The sequence below is a fragment of the Hyperolius riggenbachi genome, chromosome 12 (assembly GCF_040937935.1).
Source record: "Hyperolius riggenbachi isolate aHypRig1 chromosome 12, aHypRig1.pri, whole genome shotgun sequence".
Taxonomy (NCBI): domain Eukaryota; kingdom Metazoa; phylum Chordata; class Amphibia; order Anura; family Hyperoliidae; genus Hyperolius; species Hyperolius riggenbachi.
The window spans coordinates 33,727,686-33,745,634 of record NC_090657.1 but is presented as its reverse complement, the minus strand read 5'-3'; the positions used below and the strand labels follow the sequence as shown (position 1 = coordinate 33,745,634).

The following is a 17,949-nucleotide window of genomic DNA, read 5'->3' as shown; positions in this document are numbered from 1 at the left end:
TACGATGCGCAGATGCGAACCACGATGCGTAAATTCGCACTGGCGTAGTTTTTGCTCATCCCTGGCTGTATACATGCATTTACCAAATTACGATCATTTTTCATAATTACAAGTATTTTCATGATGGAATTGTTGTAAGGGCAATTATTTTATCAGTGAAACTCAAAAATTAAGATTTTGTGTTATTACAATTTAGTGTGAAATTATGAAACACAATTGCAAATTATGTAGAAATAAATTATGGATTTCCTAAAAATTATGAATGATTATTTTATGCTGTAATTGTAAATATTGTGTTGTAATTATGCAAATGTGAAATCTCGGCTCATTACTGCAAGCCACATTAATCGGAGCCATTCTAAGTGCACAAGGCAAGTTCTCAGAAGAAGATGGGAATGTAGTTTTGGGTTTGACTGGATGGGAAGGAGTCAAGATGACCGCATCAATGACAGGAGCTCTCCCTGCATTATCATTGTCACTGTCACAGCAGACACACAAGTCTCAGCTCCTTCCAATCACTCCGCACTCGGTAACCTTTTCATAAAGTCATGGCACCTGTATTTATAGCCTCAGATGTCCAAAATGGCACTGTGACATGCTCACTGCAAATGTAATTAGAAGCTTTATCTACACACGTGCAACTTTTTGGCCAAACTATCATCCAAACATGGTCTGTTGGATGATAGTTGGATATTTGAATGTGTGACAAACGACTAGACGAGTGACTGATAACAGGTGGTTTGCCTGATCCAATAGGCTGTTTGACTATACAATTGTTGGTCTGGATATCATTTGAACAACTTGTACTGGTTTTAAATGCAGTCATATTGTGCAGTCTGTCCGCTTGCGTATGCAGTATGCAAATGAGTTGGTCATTCAGTTGGTTGGTGTGCACAAAATGCAAGTTGTGCAGTCACTTGGTTGTGCGTTGGTCATGTCATCTGGTTGATCATCCGAAAAAGTTGCGCATGCATACAAGCCTTTAGGTTTTACCGTGTATAAGCCTAGATAGAAACCTATTTCACTATTATGGATTCCTTCAGTCTAAAACCAGCCAATGAGCAGTTGAGCACCAGTCCTGTAACAGCCAGTAGGATTATGGCAAGAAGGTGGAACTTGACTAGCCATACAATGCCATATTCATGGGGTTCTGCTGTGAGTAAGGCATGTTGGGAGTTGTAGTTTTACCATGCTAAAGAAAGACCTAGTCTAATGTTTTGCTGCTGAGCTGCAAATCCCAGCATGCCTCCATGCACCAAAGAAGTTGTCTGTAATATTCTTTACTGTTGTGCAGGTGTGCAATGTTGTCATAACTGTGCACCAATATGGTGGCAGATTAGTGCAAAGGGAATATGGTAGCAGGATTTTTATGATTCACTAGTTGTCCTATTCCCATTTAAAAACGGGCTCTAGGTCTCTTCATGCCACCAGTCAATGCACCCGCCCAGCTCCCTGGCCCATCCTCCAGTCCCAATGGTTGCCTGTACTGCGCACATGCGCAGTACAGAAAACCCACGGACACACAGACACGGACAGGAAGGATTAAGCAGGGACAGTTAGGTTTTATTGCATAGGATTGTGGAAATGGACATGTGACTTACATGTTTGCATGTACACTGAGGCCTGTGCCCCTCTGCTGACTGCATTGCAATTCATCGTCGCTGCATTTGGGTTTTGTAAAAAGCACTGTTTGATTAACCCCAATTTTATTTTTTTAAAACAGGATATGAAAGCGGCTCTAGCTCAGAAGCAAGGTTCGTCTGTCAACGTGGAACTTGATGCTCCCAAAGGGGAGGACTTAGTCGAAGTCATTGCTAAAATGAGGAAGGAGTATGAAGCCATCATTGAGAATAACAGACGACAGGCTGAAGAATGGTTTAAACAACAGGTAAGAAATCTTCCATGGATTAGGTTTTAACAATGCTAATCCACATATCTGAAGCTTTTGAAAAATGGTTACTAGTTCTTGGAAATAAAATGGACAAACAGAAGAACAGTATACATACCTAGTGTCCTAGTCTAAAAAGACAAGAGGTAAAGCACAGTAACCAAGCAGCTCAGGGTGACCCAAAACCACTAGGAAAGTAGAGAGGACTAAAAGAAACCGAAAAACCCTCCTACTAAAAAGTAATGCTCAGTGTGGTTTGCCTTCTTAAAACAAAAATAATTTGTGAGAATTCAGCTTTAAGTGAACATCTGTGGCTATCCACAATGCACCACTACTGAATATGCAAATTATCTCTTTATGCTCCTGAAGCCAGGCTTGCATCCAGAACCACTGATGTCTAGCAAGCCTATAGCTTTTAAATTTTACAGAGCCACACCAACCCTACATGCAAATAGTCTGGCAGCATGATTGTAAATTGTACTTGAGGCCATTTGAAACAAAGGTCCAGAGCCGAGCGCTAGTGTAGAAAAGACTTTGCAACTTCCCTCCATCAGGGACAAAAGAACCATATCTAAGACCTCTGACAAAGGGGAGACCCGCAAAACGATTGTCAGGCTAATCGGTCACTCACGAATTCGCAAAAATGTCTTGTATAAAAATATATACTGTATATTCCTGCGTATAAGACTACTTTTTAACACTTAAAAATCTTCTGAAAAGTTGGGGGTCGTCTTATACGTCGGGTGTCATTGATACCGGGTGATACTCCCTTTCCTGTTACCGCCTCTCAGATCTCACTGCTGAGGACTGTAGTGAAGCGGCGCAGGCGCATATATGCGAGTTCTGAGAGGCAGAGAAGGAGTTAAATAGGATACAAGGGTGGGCCAGACAGGTGAAAGAGGCTTCTTTTATGGGCACAGCGCAATCTATTCTTCCATACCGCTCTGATAAACCAGTAGACAAGGCGAGCTGACCAATCCACTTAGGGAGAGTTCACCAATCTAACCAGTCAATTGACTATATACTGTTATATACTGGGTAACACATACAGTACAGCACCAGAATATGACCATATATAGCACCAGTATATTATGTTTTTTTTTATTTTAATGTGGTGTGCATTGGAAGAGGGGTCTTATACGGTGAGTATATCCCAAACTCTATATTTTAACTGTAAAAGTTGGGGGTCGTCTTATACACCAGAATATACGGTATATTTTACCATGAAAAGCACACAAAAAATTTTTTTTGCCAAAAAATGTTTACCAGAAAAACTATCTGCAAAGATGATAGCATGAGCAGAAAACAAGGCTACTGTTACTGCAGCTTTACTGTTATGTCATTCTTAAGGACTATAGTTTTCTTTACGTGTGTAGACAGAGTGGCTGGCAGAGATAGATTTTCACACAGTTGGCACTCTCGGTAGACAAACAACATAGTACCTAACCAAGCTACGTGCCGGCTAAGAACAAGCTGAGGCATGCTCTCTACGTACTTCTCGCTCTCTTAGCTCATGTGTCCTTGTATATTGTAAATACAGAATGCTTTAAGCCTGGCGTATGCCCCATACAAACATGTGACCCATTAGATTAGACTACATGGAAAAAATGTTTAATTTGTTCAACATTTTATGTTAATCCAATTTCATTTTGGCGTTTGTGATTTTTGGCTTGTGGTAGATCTGGAATCATTTCATTCATTTTAAATAATCCTCGGGGCACTTCAGAAACATTAATAGTGTCATTGTGAAAAAAAGGAGTAACAAGAATTGGCAGATAAGATCCATACTATTACATATATTGCCATGCCTCTAATTTCCTGCCTTTGACTGATGGGATGCTTTGGGCTATAAGGAACGATGTAATTAACCGTGTTTGCCTTCGAGATTAAAGCAGCAAAGAGGTATAATCAGTAAAGAAAACAAATATAAAATATATTGAATAGAAATAAGCTTGAAACACAATAATCAAATAATAAATGACTTAACAGTGTGGCCTCTTCATTACTCCCAAAGACAAACTCAACTAAACCGTTAAAATATCATCTTACTCGCCAATAGTATTCATCAATAGCACTGGTACATTAAAACACCACAGATAGTTGTAAATAGGTAGAACTCAAGGTTGAGTTCCAGGAGCAATCTTTCAAGTTTAAGTGGCAAATAGAGGATATCGGTGTAGTGTGTAGGCTCAACTCTCCTCAGTCCATGACCAGTTGGCAGATGACTCCACATCTGGATCAGCTGGACCTCACTTCTCAAGCCCAAATGTAAATGTCCCACTCCTGAAAGTTGATCGGTATAGTGGTCAGCTTGGAGTTTTGTTCTCCTTTGCTCTCTGGGAGAAGCTCCCGTTCGGCACTCTGGCTAGGCACTGGGTTTGGATGCTGTACACCCCAGATAAACTGGAAGAAGCTTACTTCTCCTCCATGGATGAAAGAAAATATTTACTGCTATTCCCCAATAAAACATCTGGGCACATCCAGTTATTTAAAGTGAACCAGAGATGAAGCATCTATATGTTACCATATAGATCAGTGGGAACATTAGAGAAAACACCTACCCTGCTCTCTGCTTCACTCTTCACTGTTCAGCTTGCTTCTTTTCAGCCCTTATAAAATCCCAAACTGAGCATTTAGTCTAGCTTTGCTCAGGAATCATTATAGCTGAGTCATTATAGCAGAGCCACAAGGGGGAAGGCTTGAACTTGAAAAGACAGAGAACACAAACTCAGCTATAATGATTCCGGAGCAAAGCCAGACTGAATGCTCAGTCGGGGAATTTATCAGGGCTGATAAAATGCAGACTGAACAGTGAAGAATGAAACAGAGAGCCGGATAGGTGTTTTCTCCAATGTTCCCACTGATATATATGGTAAAATACATGAAGGTGCTTCGTCTCTGGTTCACTTTAAAAATTAAGATAATTTCAAGAAGAATAAAGCAACCTCTTTTGTAAGCACCTCCCACATGGAAGGTGGGGACAAACTAGTTGGAATGGAACACAGTGCCATCTTGTGGTACGTTTTCAAACTGCCACCTGTCCAACCCTACAATTCTAAATTATTTTGCTACTTCGCTTGGTGGCTTACAAATGTATATAAAGATCAATCTATTTTTTGTTAAATACAATTCTATACTGTACCCTTCTTTTAATAGCAGAGTTGCTGAATCTGGAAGTATTTGCCGGGGAGGACTGAGAATATGTTGCTGTTAGGGATAGAAGAGAAATAATGTAACAAGGTCTTCATGCAAGTAAAATGTGTTTTATATTCAGTACTATGTTTTGTATCTCTCAGTCCACAACAGTGCAGCAGGAGGTAAACACAAACACAGAAGCTCTACAGAGCAACAGAAGCCAGATCAAGGACCTGAAACGTACTCTACAAAATCTGGAGATTGAGTTTCAAGCTGAGATCAGCAGGGTAAGTCACGTTTTTTGTTACAATCTTACATCTGTGGTTCCATGTGACTTTTTCTCTCCATATTCCAGGATTGGCAGGTGTCATGCACAAGGTAAACCAATTAGGAAACACACATTACTGACAATAACATAAAGAGTAATACCAGTCATCAAACACACTAAAGCTTGTCAGGCCTGGTGCACACCGAGCGGGTTTTGTAGCGTTTTCCAAATCGCATCCACCTGTGAAAACGCTTGGCTAATGTATTTCAATGGGATGGTGCACACCAGCGGTTTGAGGTTTTTAGCAAACTGCAAATGTGGCTCCTGCAGCACTCTTGCGGTTTGCAGAAGCGTTTCTGCCTCAATGTAAAGTATAGGAAAAGCTCAAACCGCTCTGGAAAACGCTAGATCAGAGCTGTTTTCCAGGTGTTTTTGTTACAGAAGCTGTTCAGTAACACCTAACTGTAACAATATGTGTAATCTGCTACCCAAAAACGCTAGGCATGTTTAGAAACCGTCTCTAATCATGCCTAGAATCGCTCTGAAATCTGTTCCCAAACCTCTATCGTTTTGTGGATCTGCTAGCGGTTTTGGTGTGCACAGGGCCCAAGTTAAAAATTGAGTCGTTATGGTGAGTATATGATAATCCCTGAACTGAGAGCTTCCATGTGTGCTTCCAGGAATGCAGCTGTCCAGGTCACACCTATTACCCTTTAAAAAAAATAGAAACAGGGCGGGATATAGTTTCAGCACCACTTCTGTTTATAGTCGAGATTGGAATATGGCTGATCTAAGAAGCGGAAAGGGCGAAAAAGGAAGAAGAATAAAGTACTTATATTACTTTGAACTTGGTTTACTGAATACCTACCAGTACAGGGATTTCCTCTTCCTATTCGATACCATATATGGGTGCCGTCACACTTATCCCTATGATTTCCATATTTGGGATTCTATGTTTTTTTCACATCGGATTCTTCTTTATTAGTCTAAATTGCTGTGCAAATTTTCCCATTCCGATTTTTTCATGCATACGGATGATGTTGCTTTACATTCATTTGTATGTGAATTTTTGCATTTGGAATGCAAAAATGTGCAATTCCATTACTTGTCCTTTGTGGGAGAAGCATACCTGTACATTTGTTTGTTTGCATATCCTGATTCCATTGACTTGCACTAGATGTGCAGTGTGAAAGTCAAGTAGCAAAAGACATCAGACTAATTCTGTCATGTGTGAAAGAAGCCTAAAGCAAATGTGTGGTGATTGTGGGGGTATCATGCTCAAAGACCTAATTGACTTAAAGCAGTAGGATTAGCCATACTATGCCAGGGGAAAAAAACACATATATAAGTGGATAAATACTTGATATACTTACATAACGCATGTATTGTACTGTCCATGTTTTGGTTTCAGTGAATTTTGTATAGTAAATGAAGAGAATTCTGTTCCTGGTGGGAACCATGTCTTTTGCCCATAGGCTAAATCCTGATGTCATTTCTGCCTTTTACTTTTTTTCTTTTCTCCTCCAATCGCTGAGTCACCTCAGCCTTGCTTGTAAACACAAGTGAGCAGAGGATCATGTTTCAGATAAGGAGCTCAATAAGGGTATAAGAAGAGCCCTGGTGTAATAAAAGCATCTAAAAGCAGTTTAAACGGGAAATAAATTTTAGGTAGCTTACCTCAGTGACGAAAAAATCTTTGTATTTTACAAAGGTTTTTATTAGTAGCACAGGCAACGCGTTTCGCGGGTCAGAGCCCGCTTCCTCAGGCCAATAACGGTGCCTACATCAGTAAAAAAAAAGGCTCCTTAGCATACCAGAATCTTACAATATACATATATAAACATATATACAACATAACGTTATTATCACATGAATTGCATATTTACATACTTTCATATCCACTTATGCACACATACAATGATGGTCCATATATATATTATCATTAATTGGGAGTATTGACAACTGATACAGTTATTAGTATTCAGGAGGTGTGCATAAATAAAAATGCTGCAAATGTATGCATCTAGAAACCATTATAAAAAAATGAACAAGTAGTGAATAAATAATAGAATTGCTGCAAATCAATGTATATAAAAATCCTAAGGGAATGATAGGAAATGTCATTGAAAATAGAATTGCTGCAAGTCTATATGTATAAAAATCTAGGGTGATTCATAGGAGTTGTAATAAAATTACAGCTCTATATAGAGAGGGAAGTTAGGGAGAAAGGAACACACATACTTTCTCCCTAACTTCCCTCTCTATATAGAGCTGGCCAAGTCTTTTTAGTACCACATTTTTTTTATCACCAATTGATTCATGTATGTAAATAATTTTATTACAACTCCTATGAATCCCCCTAGATTTTTATACATATAGACTTGCAGCAATTTTATTTTCAATGACATTTCCTATCATTCCCTTAGGATTTTTATATACATTGATTTGCAGCAATTCTATTATTTATTCTCTACTTGTTCATTTTTTATAATGGTTTCTAGATGCATACATTTGCAGCATTTTTATTTATGCACGCCTCCAGAATACTAATAACTGTATCAGTTGTCAATACTCCCAATTAATGATAATATATATGGACCACCATTGTAGGTGTGCATAAGTGGATATGAAAGTATGTAAATATGCAATTCATGTGATAATAACATTATGTTGTATATATATGTATATTGTAAGATTCTGGTATGCTAAGGAGCCTTTTTTTTTACTGATGTAGGCACTGTTATTGGCCTGAGGAAGCGGGCTCTGACCCACGAAACGCGTTGCCTGTGCTACTAATAAAAACCTTTGTAAAATACAAAGATTTTTTCGTCACTGAGGTAAGCTACCTCAAATTTATTTCCCATTTTTAAATTGCTTTTAGATGTTTTTATTACACCAGGGCGCCTCTTATACCCTTATTGCGCAATCATACCCCCTTACCTCACCCGTCTGAGGGGTGGGTACAGACCACACGTGGCTTCGACCACAGCGGATATCTGTCCCCTTTCTTTTACTAAGGAGAACGACAGCATCCAGGTCCCTAGGGATCACCCTGAGTGGAGTCGGGTTTGTTGTCTCCACCTGCTTCCTGTGGTCGGTTGCCCCTCTGCAACCCACCTTTGTGAGTAGTGTCTTACTTTTATTACGTTCCATTGTTTTTGACATACTACACCATTGGGCTCCCACTTTTGTCTCCTGTATCTTTTCACTAGAGGGTGTTTTTGACACCCACATCCCACTACAGATAAGCAGCTAGGCAGAGAAATCAATAAAAGAGGAGGAATATATTATAGATAAAAAGAACCCCCAGCATGTAACTGTTTGGCACTGACTATTAAAGGGCCAGTGCTCCTAAAGTATGTGATAACTCCAAACCATAACAGCAGGAAAAGTTTTGAAAGTTTTGAATGCAGGATTAGTATAGTTATCACTTAATACACTCACACCCGTTGCTGTTGAAATTTGATTTTTATTGTGACAATCCCGCTTTAACTAGACTTTAATCTCTTCCTTCAGGTGCTTAATCCAGTCATATAAAAAAGCATCAAAGCACATAGTCACACCTGATGGAATCACCATTTAATGTTTTTCCATTATGGTGAATGGGCTGTTTATTTACTGTTCAGTGGCGTAAAGAGGTTAACCGTTTACAACCTTCTTAAAAAGGTTATATCAACATTACACAGGGTGACATCAATGAACACTTGATGTCGGTTACTCACCATCCTTACCTTTAGTATACCCCAACATAATTCATGGGCGCAGGAAGGGAACCCAAACTGGCTCACCAACGTATAAACAAAAAAGTGGGTTGCCAATGCCAAATCAAAAAGTACAACTGAGCATCCACACATTTCAGAATCATTTATTTTGCCAAGTACAATGGGGGATGTACCCGGAATGATTTTTGGCACATACAGGGTCGGTGATGTTACAGTAGCATACAGTAGAAATACACAGAGTAGTCATATGTATATAACACTTACATTACATCGGATACAGAGGTCCATGTGAGTTATGTTGGGCGGAGCTGCCGCATCCTGTGTGGCACTCAACTACCCTGCAGCAGTTTACAGATGCCCCCCACATGTCTTGAAACGTGCAGGTGAAAAGAAGAGCGAGAAAGAAGGAGCGATCAGAGAGAGACCAAGAGGAGTCTTGGGTAAAAATGACAGTCCTGGGTGGAAACGACAGTCCTGGCTGTAGCCATGCCTCATACCCGTGTCCATGCCTTGTAAATTTATCCCCAGACTTATGGCCTGGTCCAGTGCAGATGGTAAGCTTGGAAAAATTGAAGACAAAGCGGCAGCTGTCAGTGAAGGGTTGCAGTCCTAGCCTATGGAGATTCTGCTGCGGCTGCATGGGTTAGCCAGGACTGCGGTACAGACCGGGTCTAGCAGCTGTGAGAATTATACAGAAAATACATTTTCAGAACTGTAGGTGAGGTTAATTATATGTCAAGAAGTAATAGTCCATACAAAAATATATAACAAAGCAGACATGCAAATTTACAAATTACCGATAAAAAGCTCAACCACTGGAGGGGGGGGGGGGAATTACGCAAAGCACAAATGATCATCAGTAAAATTTCTTTCAGTAGAAAAAAAGCACTGGGAAATGAATAAATGAAAAGAGGGAAGAGGAAGAAAACACAAAGAACATGTCCACAGAAGTGAATTCTGAACTCTGTTCAGATCAAGCAGTTGCAATTTTGAAGTACATTTTTAGGCACCAACATACAGTGGGGTGCGAAAGTTTGGGCAACCTTGTTAATCCTCATGATTTTCCTGTATAAATTGTTGGTTGTTCCAATAAAAAAATGTCAGTTAAAAATATCATATAGGAGAAACACACAGTGATATTTGAGAAGTGAAATTAAGTTTATTGGATTTACAGAAAGTGGCAACATGATTGTATAAATAAGATTTGGAAGGTGCATAAATTTGGGCACTGTTGTCATTTTATTGATTCCAAAAGCTTTAGAACTAATTATTGGAACTCAAATTGGCTTTGTTAAGCTCAGTGACCCCTGACCTACATACACAGGTGAATCCAATTATGAGGAAGAGTATTTAAAGAGAACCAGAGAGGATAAAGAAAAGCTTTTATACATACCTGGGGCTTCCTCCAGCCCCATACGCACGGATCGCTCCCACGCCGCCAACCTCCGCTGCCTGTATCCGCCGGTACCGGGTCCCATCATTACCGCCGGTCGGCCAATTCTCCGCATCACAGGGGCTCCCTCTATACACTTACCCGTGCGGCTGCCTACTGCGCAGCCGCATGCGTAAGGGTATGGAGAGACCCCTGTGATGCGGACAATTGGCCGCGTCCGCCGGAAGTGACGGGGCCCTGTACCGGCGATAGAGGAAGCGGTGGATGGCTGCGTGGAAGTGATCCAGGCTTATGGGGCTGGAAGAGGCGCCAGGTATGTATAAAAGCTTTTTCTATTTTCACACTTCATTCCTCTCTGGTTCCCTTTAAGGGGGTCAATTGTAAGTTGCCCTCTTAATTTTCTCTGAAGAGTAGCAACATGGCAGTCTCAAATCAACTCTCAAATGATCAGAAGACAGATTGTTTACCAGCATGGTTTAGGGGAAGGATACAGAAAGCTGTCTTAGACATTTCAGGTGTCTGTTTCCACAGTTTGGCACATACTGAGGAAATGGACCACAAGCTAAGTTCAAGTTAAGGCTCAAAGTGGTAGACCAAGAAAAATCTCAGATAGACAGAAGCGACGAATGGTGAGAACAGTCAGAGTCAACCTACAGACCAGCACCAATGACCTACAACCTCATCTTGCTGCAGATGGAGTCACTGTGCATGGTTCAACCATTCGGTGCACTTTGCACAAGGAGATGCTGTATGCAGAGGAAGCCTTTTGTCTGCCCACAGAACAAACAGAGCCGCTTGAGGTATGCTAAAACACATTTGGACAAGCCAGCTTCATTTTGGAATAAGGTGCTGTGGACTGATGAAACTAAAATTGAGTTATTTGGGCGTAACAAGGGAAGTTATGCATGAATGAAACAGAACACAGCATTCCAAGAAAAACCCCTGCTACCTACAGTAAAATATGGTGGTGGTTCCATCATGCTGTGGGGCTGTGAGGCCAGAACAGGTACTGGTAATCTTGTATAAGTTGAGGACCGCATGAATTCCATCAGTATCAGCAGATTTTGGACACCAATGTCCAGGAATCTGTGACAAAGCTGAAGCTGCGCCAGGGCTGGATCTTTCCACAAGACAATGACCCTAAACACTGCTCAAAATCCACTATAGCATTCATGCAGAGGAACAAGTACAATGTTCTGGAATGGCCATCTCAATCCCCAGACCTGAATATAATTGAAAATCTGTGGTGTGAGTTAAAGAGAGCTGTCCATGCTCGGAAGCTATCAAACCCGAATGAACTAGAGAGGTTTTGTAAAGGGGAAAGGTCCAAGATGCCTTCCACCAGAATCCAGACTCATTGGAACCTGCAGGAAGCATTTAGAGACTAATTTCTGCAAAAGGAGGAGGTACTAAATATTGATTTCATTTCTTTTTTGTGGTGCCCAAATTTATGCACCTGCCTAATTTTGATTACATTTAAACAATTATTGCACACTTTCTGTAAATCCAATAAACTTCATTTCACTTCTCTAATATGACTGTTTGTGTCTCCCATATGATATATTTGACTGACTTTTTTATGGTAACAACCAACAATTTATACAGGAAAATCATAACTATTAACAAGGTCGCCCAAACTATTAACAAGGTTGCCCAAACCCACTGTAGAATATGCATTTTTGTATCTCATATTGGAAATCTTGAATTTAAAAAATACCAAAAGGATGTGAAAAAAGTACTCAAAACAAATACTCTATATTTATATTCTATTTTTTGCTTTATGCTGATTTAAAAAGACATTTTATTGATTAGGTGTGAAAGTATAACCTTATTGAAAACTTAGAAGAAAAAGGGATTTTAATAAGGGTCATGTACCCACATGCAATTAACTTTTTCACCTGAGGAGATAGGCGATAGAGTTTTCTTGTAGGAGATAATTTTTCCACTTTTTTTTTTAAATAACTTTTCAGCCTTTTGTCATTGAAAAAAGAAGTACCAAAAAAAGGTAAAAAAGTCACTTCCATCCAGGGCCTGACCCGGGGTTACCGATAAGGAGGTTAAAGGGCATTTTATTAGCAAGGTCTGAAAATAACGCCTAAGAGAGAAAACTCAGGAGAAAACGTTATTTGCACATGGGCCCTTATCCAATTAACTTTTTCTACGGAGTTTTTTTTCCCAGGAGATAATTTATCATTCGATCTATAGATACACTTTTTAGCAATTAGCAATTGAATAGTTCAAAAAAGTAGACAAGCGGGCAGAGACCATAGAAAATAATTGCAAACCCCATCCCCACATTTTGCAGGACATTTTCGAACCCCCAAATAAATCGGATTTGCTGCTTCTATCCAGTCAATGACATGGCTGGCCTGATGCCTCCCCAGACCTCAGCAAGTTTCTGCCTGTTAAATATGAAACCAATCTGGGAAGGTGCTGGTGGCTTTAAGTGCCAGGTTTCTGTCAGTGTAACATTTCAATGCAGGGATGCCAAAGACGTTATTTATGGTGCGTTCGGTTTAAGGGTTAGACATTCACAAATAAGACTGTTCATTCTTCCACAGATATTAACTGGGCTGGATTGAAGGAGGTGCTAAAGGGGTGTGACCCAATCAAACAATGTATTTCTTTTTGAGTTATGACTAAGACCCTAATTGACTGAAATGCAATAACTTAATTTTTTTTGTGGATGTATTAATAAAAAAAGAAATACAGGAATTTTCCTTAAGGGTGCAGCTGCAGACCTTGATATAAAAACTATGACTAGAGAATAAACCTAGCCTGTACTGCTTCTTGGGAGATATACAGCAAGTGTGAGTGAGCTGGCTTTCCACTTTAAATGCAATTTCTTTAAGCCCTCTGCACATTCATATGCTCAAGGATTCTGTTCCTGGCTATGAGTGAGCAGAGGGTGAAACGGAAATGTACAATTTAGGGGTTTCGGCTCAAATCAAGGATCACAAAGATGGCGGTGTGTGATCTATTTGACCCAGAGGAAGCTGTTTGGGGCACAAGTTCAAGAAGGAGGGTTGAGGAAAAGGAGATCAAGAACTTCTTTGCATTTCCCTGGGTCTTTTGGGTTTTTGAATAAACTTTTATGCATATTTTTTAGGTGTGTTTGCATGCAAATTTTCTGGTTTTTCGATTCATGCCAAGAAAGTTAACTTACCAGTACATGAAAATGTCAGGCACAAAACACAATTTTTCTGAATTATTATTGACTTGCATTTTACGTCAAGGATTTCCAAATGTTACATATCTTGTAAGTAAACAGACTTTTTCTCCTCAGATTTCTCCTAGGATATGAATCTTTTACCTTCTGCTCTATTCAATTAAAAAAGTATCAAACAGTAGTTGAAAAGTACAGTTAAAATTATACTGAATATTTTCTCGCTTGCTGATGGCTTAAAAGGCATTTTAATGATCAGGTTTAAAACTATCACCTAGGGCAGAGATACCCCAGTCATCAAGGGCCGAGGATCTCACACATTTTTGGAAAAGCTCGAATAATGAATAAGAAAAGGTTTGGTTCATCAAGTACAACATGTTTCTCCATTTCTCAGTTTATCCTAAAGACTGGCATGGATATGGCCCTCGAGGACCAGAGTTCGATTCGACACCTGTGACCTAGGAGAAAACCTAGGAGAAAACTTAGGAGAAAAAGTCAATAGGGACTTATTTTTATTTATCTTCTAGATTGCCTATATTACTGTTTATAATAATATGTTTCCCGCTTTAGAAACAAAGCATGGAGAACACCTTCAATGAGACACAGTGTAACTCAGCCCAACAGTTGGAGAAGATCCAGATTCTTATCTGTGAAATGGAGGAAGAACTGCGAAAAGTCAGGGGTGATCTAGAAAGACAGAATAATGAGTATAGGATACTCCTGGATATAAAGAGCCGTCTAGAGAATGAAATTGCCACCTACAGAAGACTGATCGATGGAAATAATAGCAGGTATAACAGCATAAACGTGGCACGCCGACTTCTCCACAACCACTGTAACTTGCTAATATGTGCATTGCAATAGACAGCATTTATAGCAAGCGCTATGCAGACCAAACAAAGGATGACCTGTCAACCTGGTTCTGTGCGTCACCCACACCTTGCCTCCACAGCATCCTGTTGGTGGCACAGTGGAGAAGAACAGAGCAGCTTGACTGATTTCAATCTGACCAGAAACTGAGTTCCCAAGTGTACCAGTGGCTGGATGGTGTAATGGTTAAGGGCTCTGCCTCTGACACAGGAGACCAGGGTTCGAATCTCGGCTCTGCCTGTTCAGTAAGCCAGCACCTATTCAGTAGGGGACCTTTGGCAAGTCTCCCTAGCACTGCTACTGCCTATAGAGCGCGCCCTAGTGGCTGCTGCTCTGGCGCTTTGAGTCTGCCAGGAGAAAAGTGCGATATAAATTTGTTTTTGTTTTTTACCTTGCATAACTGCTCGCAAACATCTTGTGACAGAGCCAGGGAAATAAGAGTAGCTTCAGGGCAGGTGAGGACCTGTAAAGTCATTATGGTGGGCTGTTCTGTGTGGTGGAGGTCAGCCTGTATAACATGGCTCTCGTGTCATTTGGTATCTGTAACAAGGTATTGTGATCACTTGGTCTCTGTAAAAGGTCAGTGGCCATTTGGTTCCAGCATTTACCCATTTGACAAAAAGGATTTTTATAAATTATTTTTTTTGTAAGTGAGAAAGACAGAGAGGATCTGAAAAGATTGCTATGCAGCCCCTTGATTTTTTTTGTTATTCCACATGTCATTGTGGGGTTTATGTAGAGGAAGTGAAGGGGTCCATTCTACCCATTATCAATGAAGAGTTCATCATGATTATTGACCAGTGTCCTATATAGATCACATGACTTTTTTTTTTAAGAAAAGAAAACTTTTGATAGTTCATCCATCTCCAATCCTAGATTGTAACTCTAGAAAATGTTTTGCTGTCCGAGATGACCAATGATGATCATCTCCAGGGAAAATCTATCATCAGAATAGAGGTTTCATGACACTGTGTAGCAATCAGTCATGCAAGATCAATAAACGTGAGACAGAGAGGACCTTCGTTGTTTGGCACCTTCCACTTATCCTTTTTTCTTCACCCTGCACACTCTCTATGTATAGGGGCTGCTCAGCTGTACCCTAGCAGCATGTCTGTACTAAAACGGTCACCCAGATTTGGTCACAAACAATACTTCTAAAATTATTAAGCATCTCTGCAGGCCTCGAGTCTGATCATGGATTTCTGGAAGAGTATGAATAAGTTATGCCCCTGCTTTTTGTTCACTTAATATTTACAAATAACCTTTATTCTGTTGAGAAGGCATAAATATGCTTAGCATAGTCTTTTAGCAAGGGTTAGCAAGGGTTTAGTAAGGGTTGTTTTTTTTTTTTTTTTAGTTAATTAAGGCCATGTTAAAAATCAAGAGGTTATTGGTTCTCCAAAAGCTGAAGTAAACCTGTAAGCTTTACAATGCAAATAATGTGATACTTCCATCGGGAGAAGAAAGCCTCTGGATCCATTTCAGAGCAGAGTCCCCTGAAAATTGGGGGCATATGGCTGCACTGCGCCTGTTCAGTAGCATGGATCCTCTTGGGCTTTGATGTAAAAAAAGCTGAGCCCGATCAAGTCCATGCTACTGTGCGGGTGACCTTGGCTCATGCATGCATAGTAGCACAGTACTGATTGGGCTAGGACCCGATTGGGCCCATGTTACTGCCAGGGCCGGATTTCTACTTTTTACCGCCCAAGGCCAATTGTCACCAGCCACCCCCCATTCCAAAAACATCAACACCAAATATCTAAAACAGCAACGTGCTATTGCACTGATCGTCTCAAGCAACCCCCCTTAAGTATAAATAGCCAGATTTTTCTCTCTCCTCCTCTATAGGTAGCCAGAGGCTTCTTCTCTCCCCTATAGGTGGCCAGATGCTTCTTCCTCCCCTATAGGTAGCCAGATGTTTATCCTTCTACCTATAGCTAACCAAAGGCTTCTCCCCCTACCCTCTTACTATAAGTAGCCAGATGCTTCTTCTCTCCCACCTTATAGGTAGCCAAATGATTCTCCAACTGACCCCCCCACACACACTCACCACCAGCAGCTGCCGACAGTCACTCACCTCTTCAGCTGCCTCAAGCACTGAAGCTTCATCCTCGTCTCCATCAGCCGCTGATGTGCATCGCTCTCTGAGCTAGCACCTTTTGCATCATGTAACGTGTTGGCTCAGTACCGGCGAGTCACATGTTGGGAAACTCTGCCTGGAGAGAGACGCACAGTGGCGGCTGACAGAGGAGAGGATGCTTCAGCGCTGGGGGTGAGGGATGAGGCGAGTTGCTGATCCAACCCTAGTTACAGGGGGAGAGGGAGGCTGGAGACAGAGTTGGACTCAGCGAGTAGAGTCACAGGTGTCATTGCCTTGCCGGCACTGACTGCCAGATGTACACCTAGTGCCCAGGCAGCAGTCAGGAGTGTACAACCGCCAACTACAAGCTTGCAATTGAAAATGCAGTTGCCAGCTGCACCTCTCCAGCCTGCTGCCCACCTGCCCTTGCTCCTGTGGTGCCCAGACCTGGCTACTGTGCATGTGCGAGCCATTGACAAGCCCTTCTCAGCGGTCATTTGGGAGGATGCAGTGCTGGAATGATCCGGTGAGAGTACCTGTGGGGCACTTTTTTCAACTACAGAAACCCTTTAATAAAATTAAAGCATTTAGCTAATTTGCATGTGTGAATTGCAGTGCAATCAAATATTTTATGGACTTCTTTTGTGCTTTATTTTTCAGTGAGCTATCAAACCACTCAACAGGTAATTATTATTTACAATTTTATTGTTTTATTGCATATAGGCTCTGAGCATAATGCTTTAAGAGATTAGCTGTGTATTTATAAAAATGGCATATGGAAAAAAGATGTAAAATGTTTGTTTGAATTATACTATGACTGATTTACTAATGGCCCAGAAAGAACAAGCATGATGTTTTGCTTTGCATTGCTAAGAGACCATGTTCATCTGTACACAAACTAAGATTGTAGTCATGCTTAGGTGTGTCCCCAGGGATGTCCAGGCCTCCTTGGCATCTATCGATGACCTACATTTCAGATTTCCTCCCTCTTCATTTCTATAGCTTAAAGTGTACCAGAGCTGAGTAAGCTTAAAAGTTTTAAACATACCTGGGGCTTCCTCCAGCCCCATCGGAATGGATCACTCCCACGTTGCCGTCCTCTACCTTCTTCTGCTCCGATACCGGATCCCATAACTTCCTCCAGTCGTGGCCAGTCTGACGCAAGAGAAGTGCGCTCTTTACGTATCTCTCCAGCAGCCAGAGAGATACGTAGAGGTTGCACTGCTTTTGCGCAGACTGGCCACAGTTACGGGACCTGGTACCAACCAAAAGAGGGTGAAGACAAAAAAAAAAGAAAAAAGTTTACTCGGCTCTGGTTTCCTTTAAAAAAAGAAATTCAAAAAAGTATTTTCTTGTGTGCAACTTTGTGTTAATTCAGTCCCACCATTACAGTGTGGTTTTAAATAAACATGTGACTCTTTCCATTG

General features: G+C 40.8%; 1 protein-coding gene across 1 annotated transcript in view; it reads left to right on the top strand.

Moving 5' to 3' along the window:
* The window catches only part of LOC137541904 (keratin, type I cytoskeletal 42-like), a 92,212-nt gene that overhangs the window by 66,230 nt on the left and 8,033 nt on the right, over positions 1 to 17,949 (top strand). The window contains exons 4-7 of the mRNA XM_068263479.1: positions 1,724 to 1,888; positions 5,185 to 5,310; positions 14,143 to 14,363; positions 17,183 to 17,205. Coding sequence (XP_068119580.1) covers positions 1,724 to 1,888; positions 5,185 to 5,310; positions 14,143 to 14,363; positions 17,183 to 17,205 — 535 coding nt within the window. The remainder of the gene's footprint in view (positions 1 to 1,723; positions 1,889 to 5,184; positions 5,311 to 14,142; positions 14,364 to 17,182; positions 17,206 to 17,949) is intronic.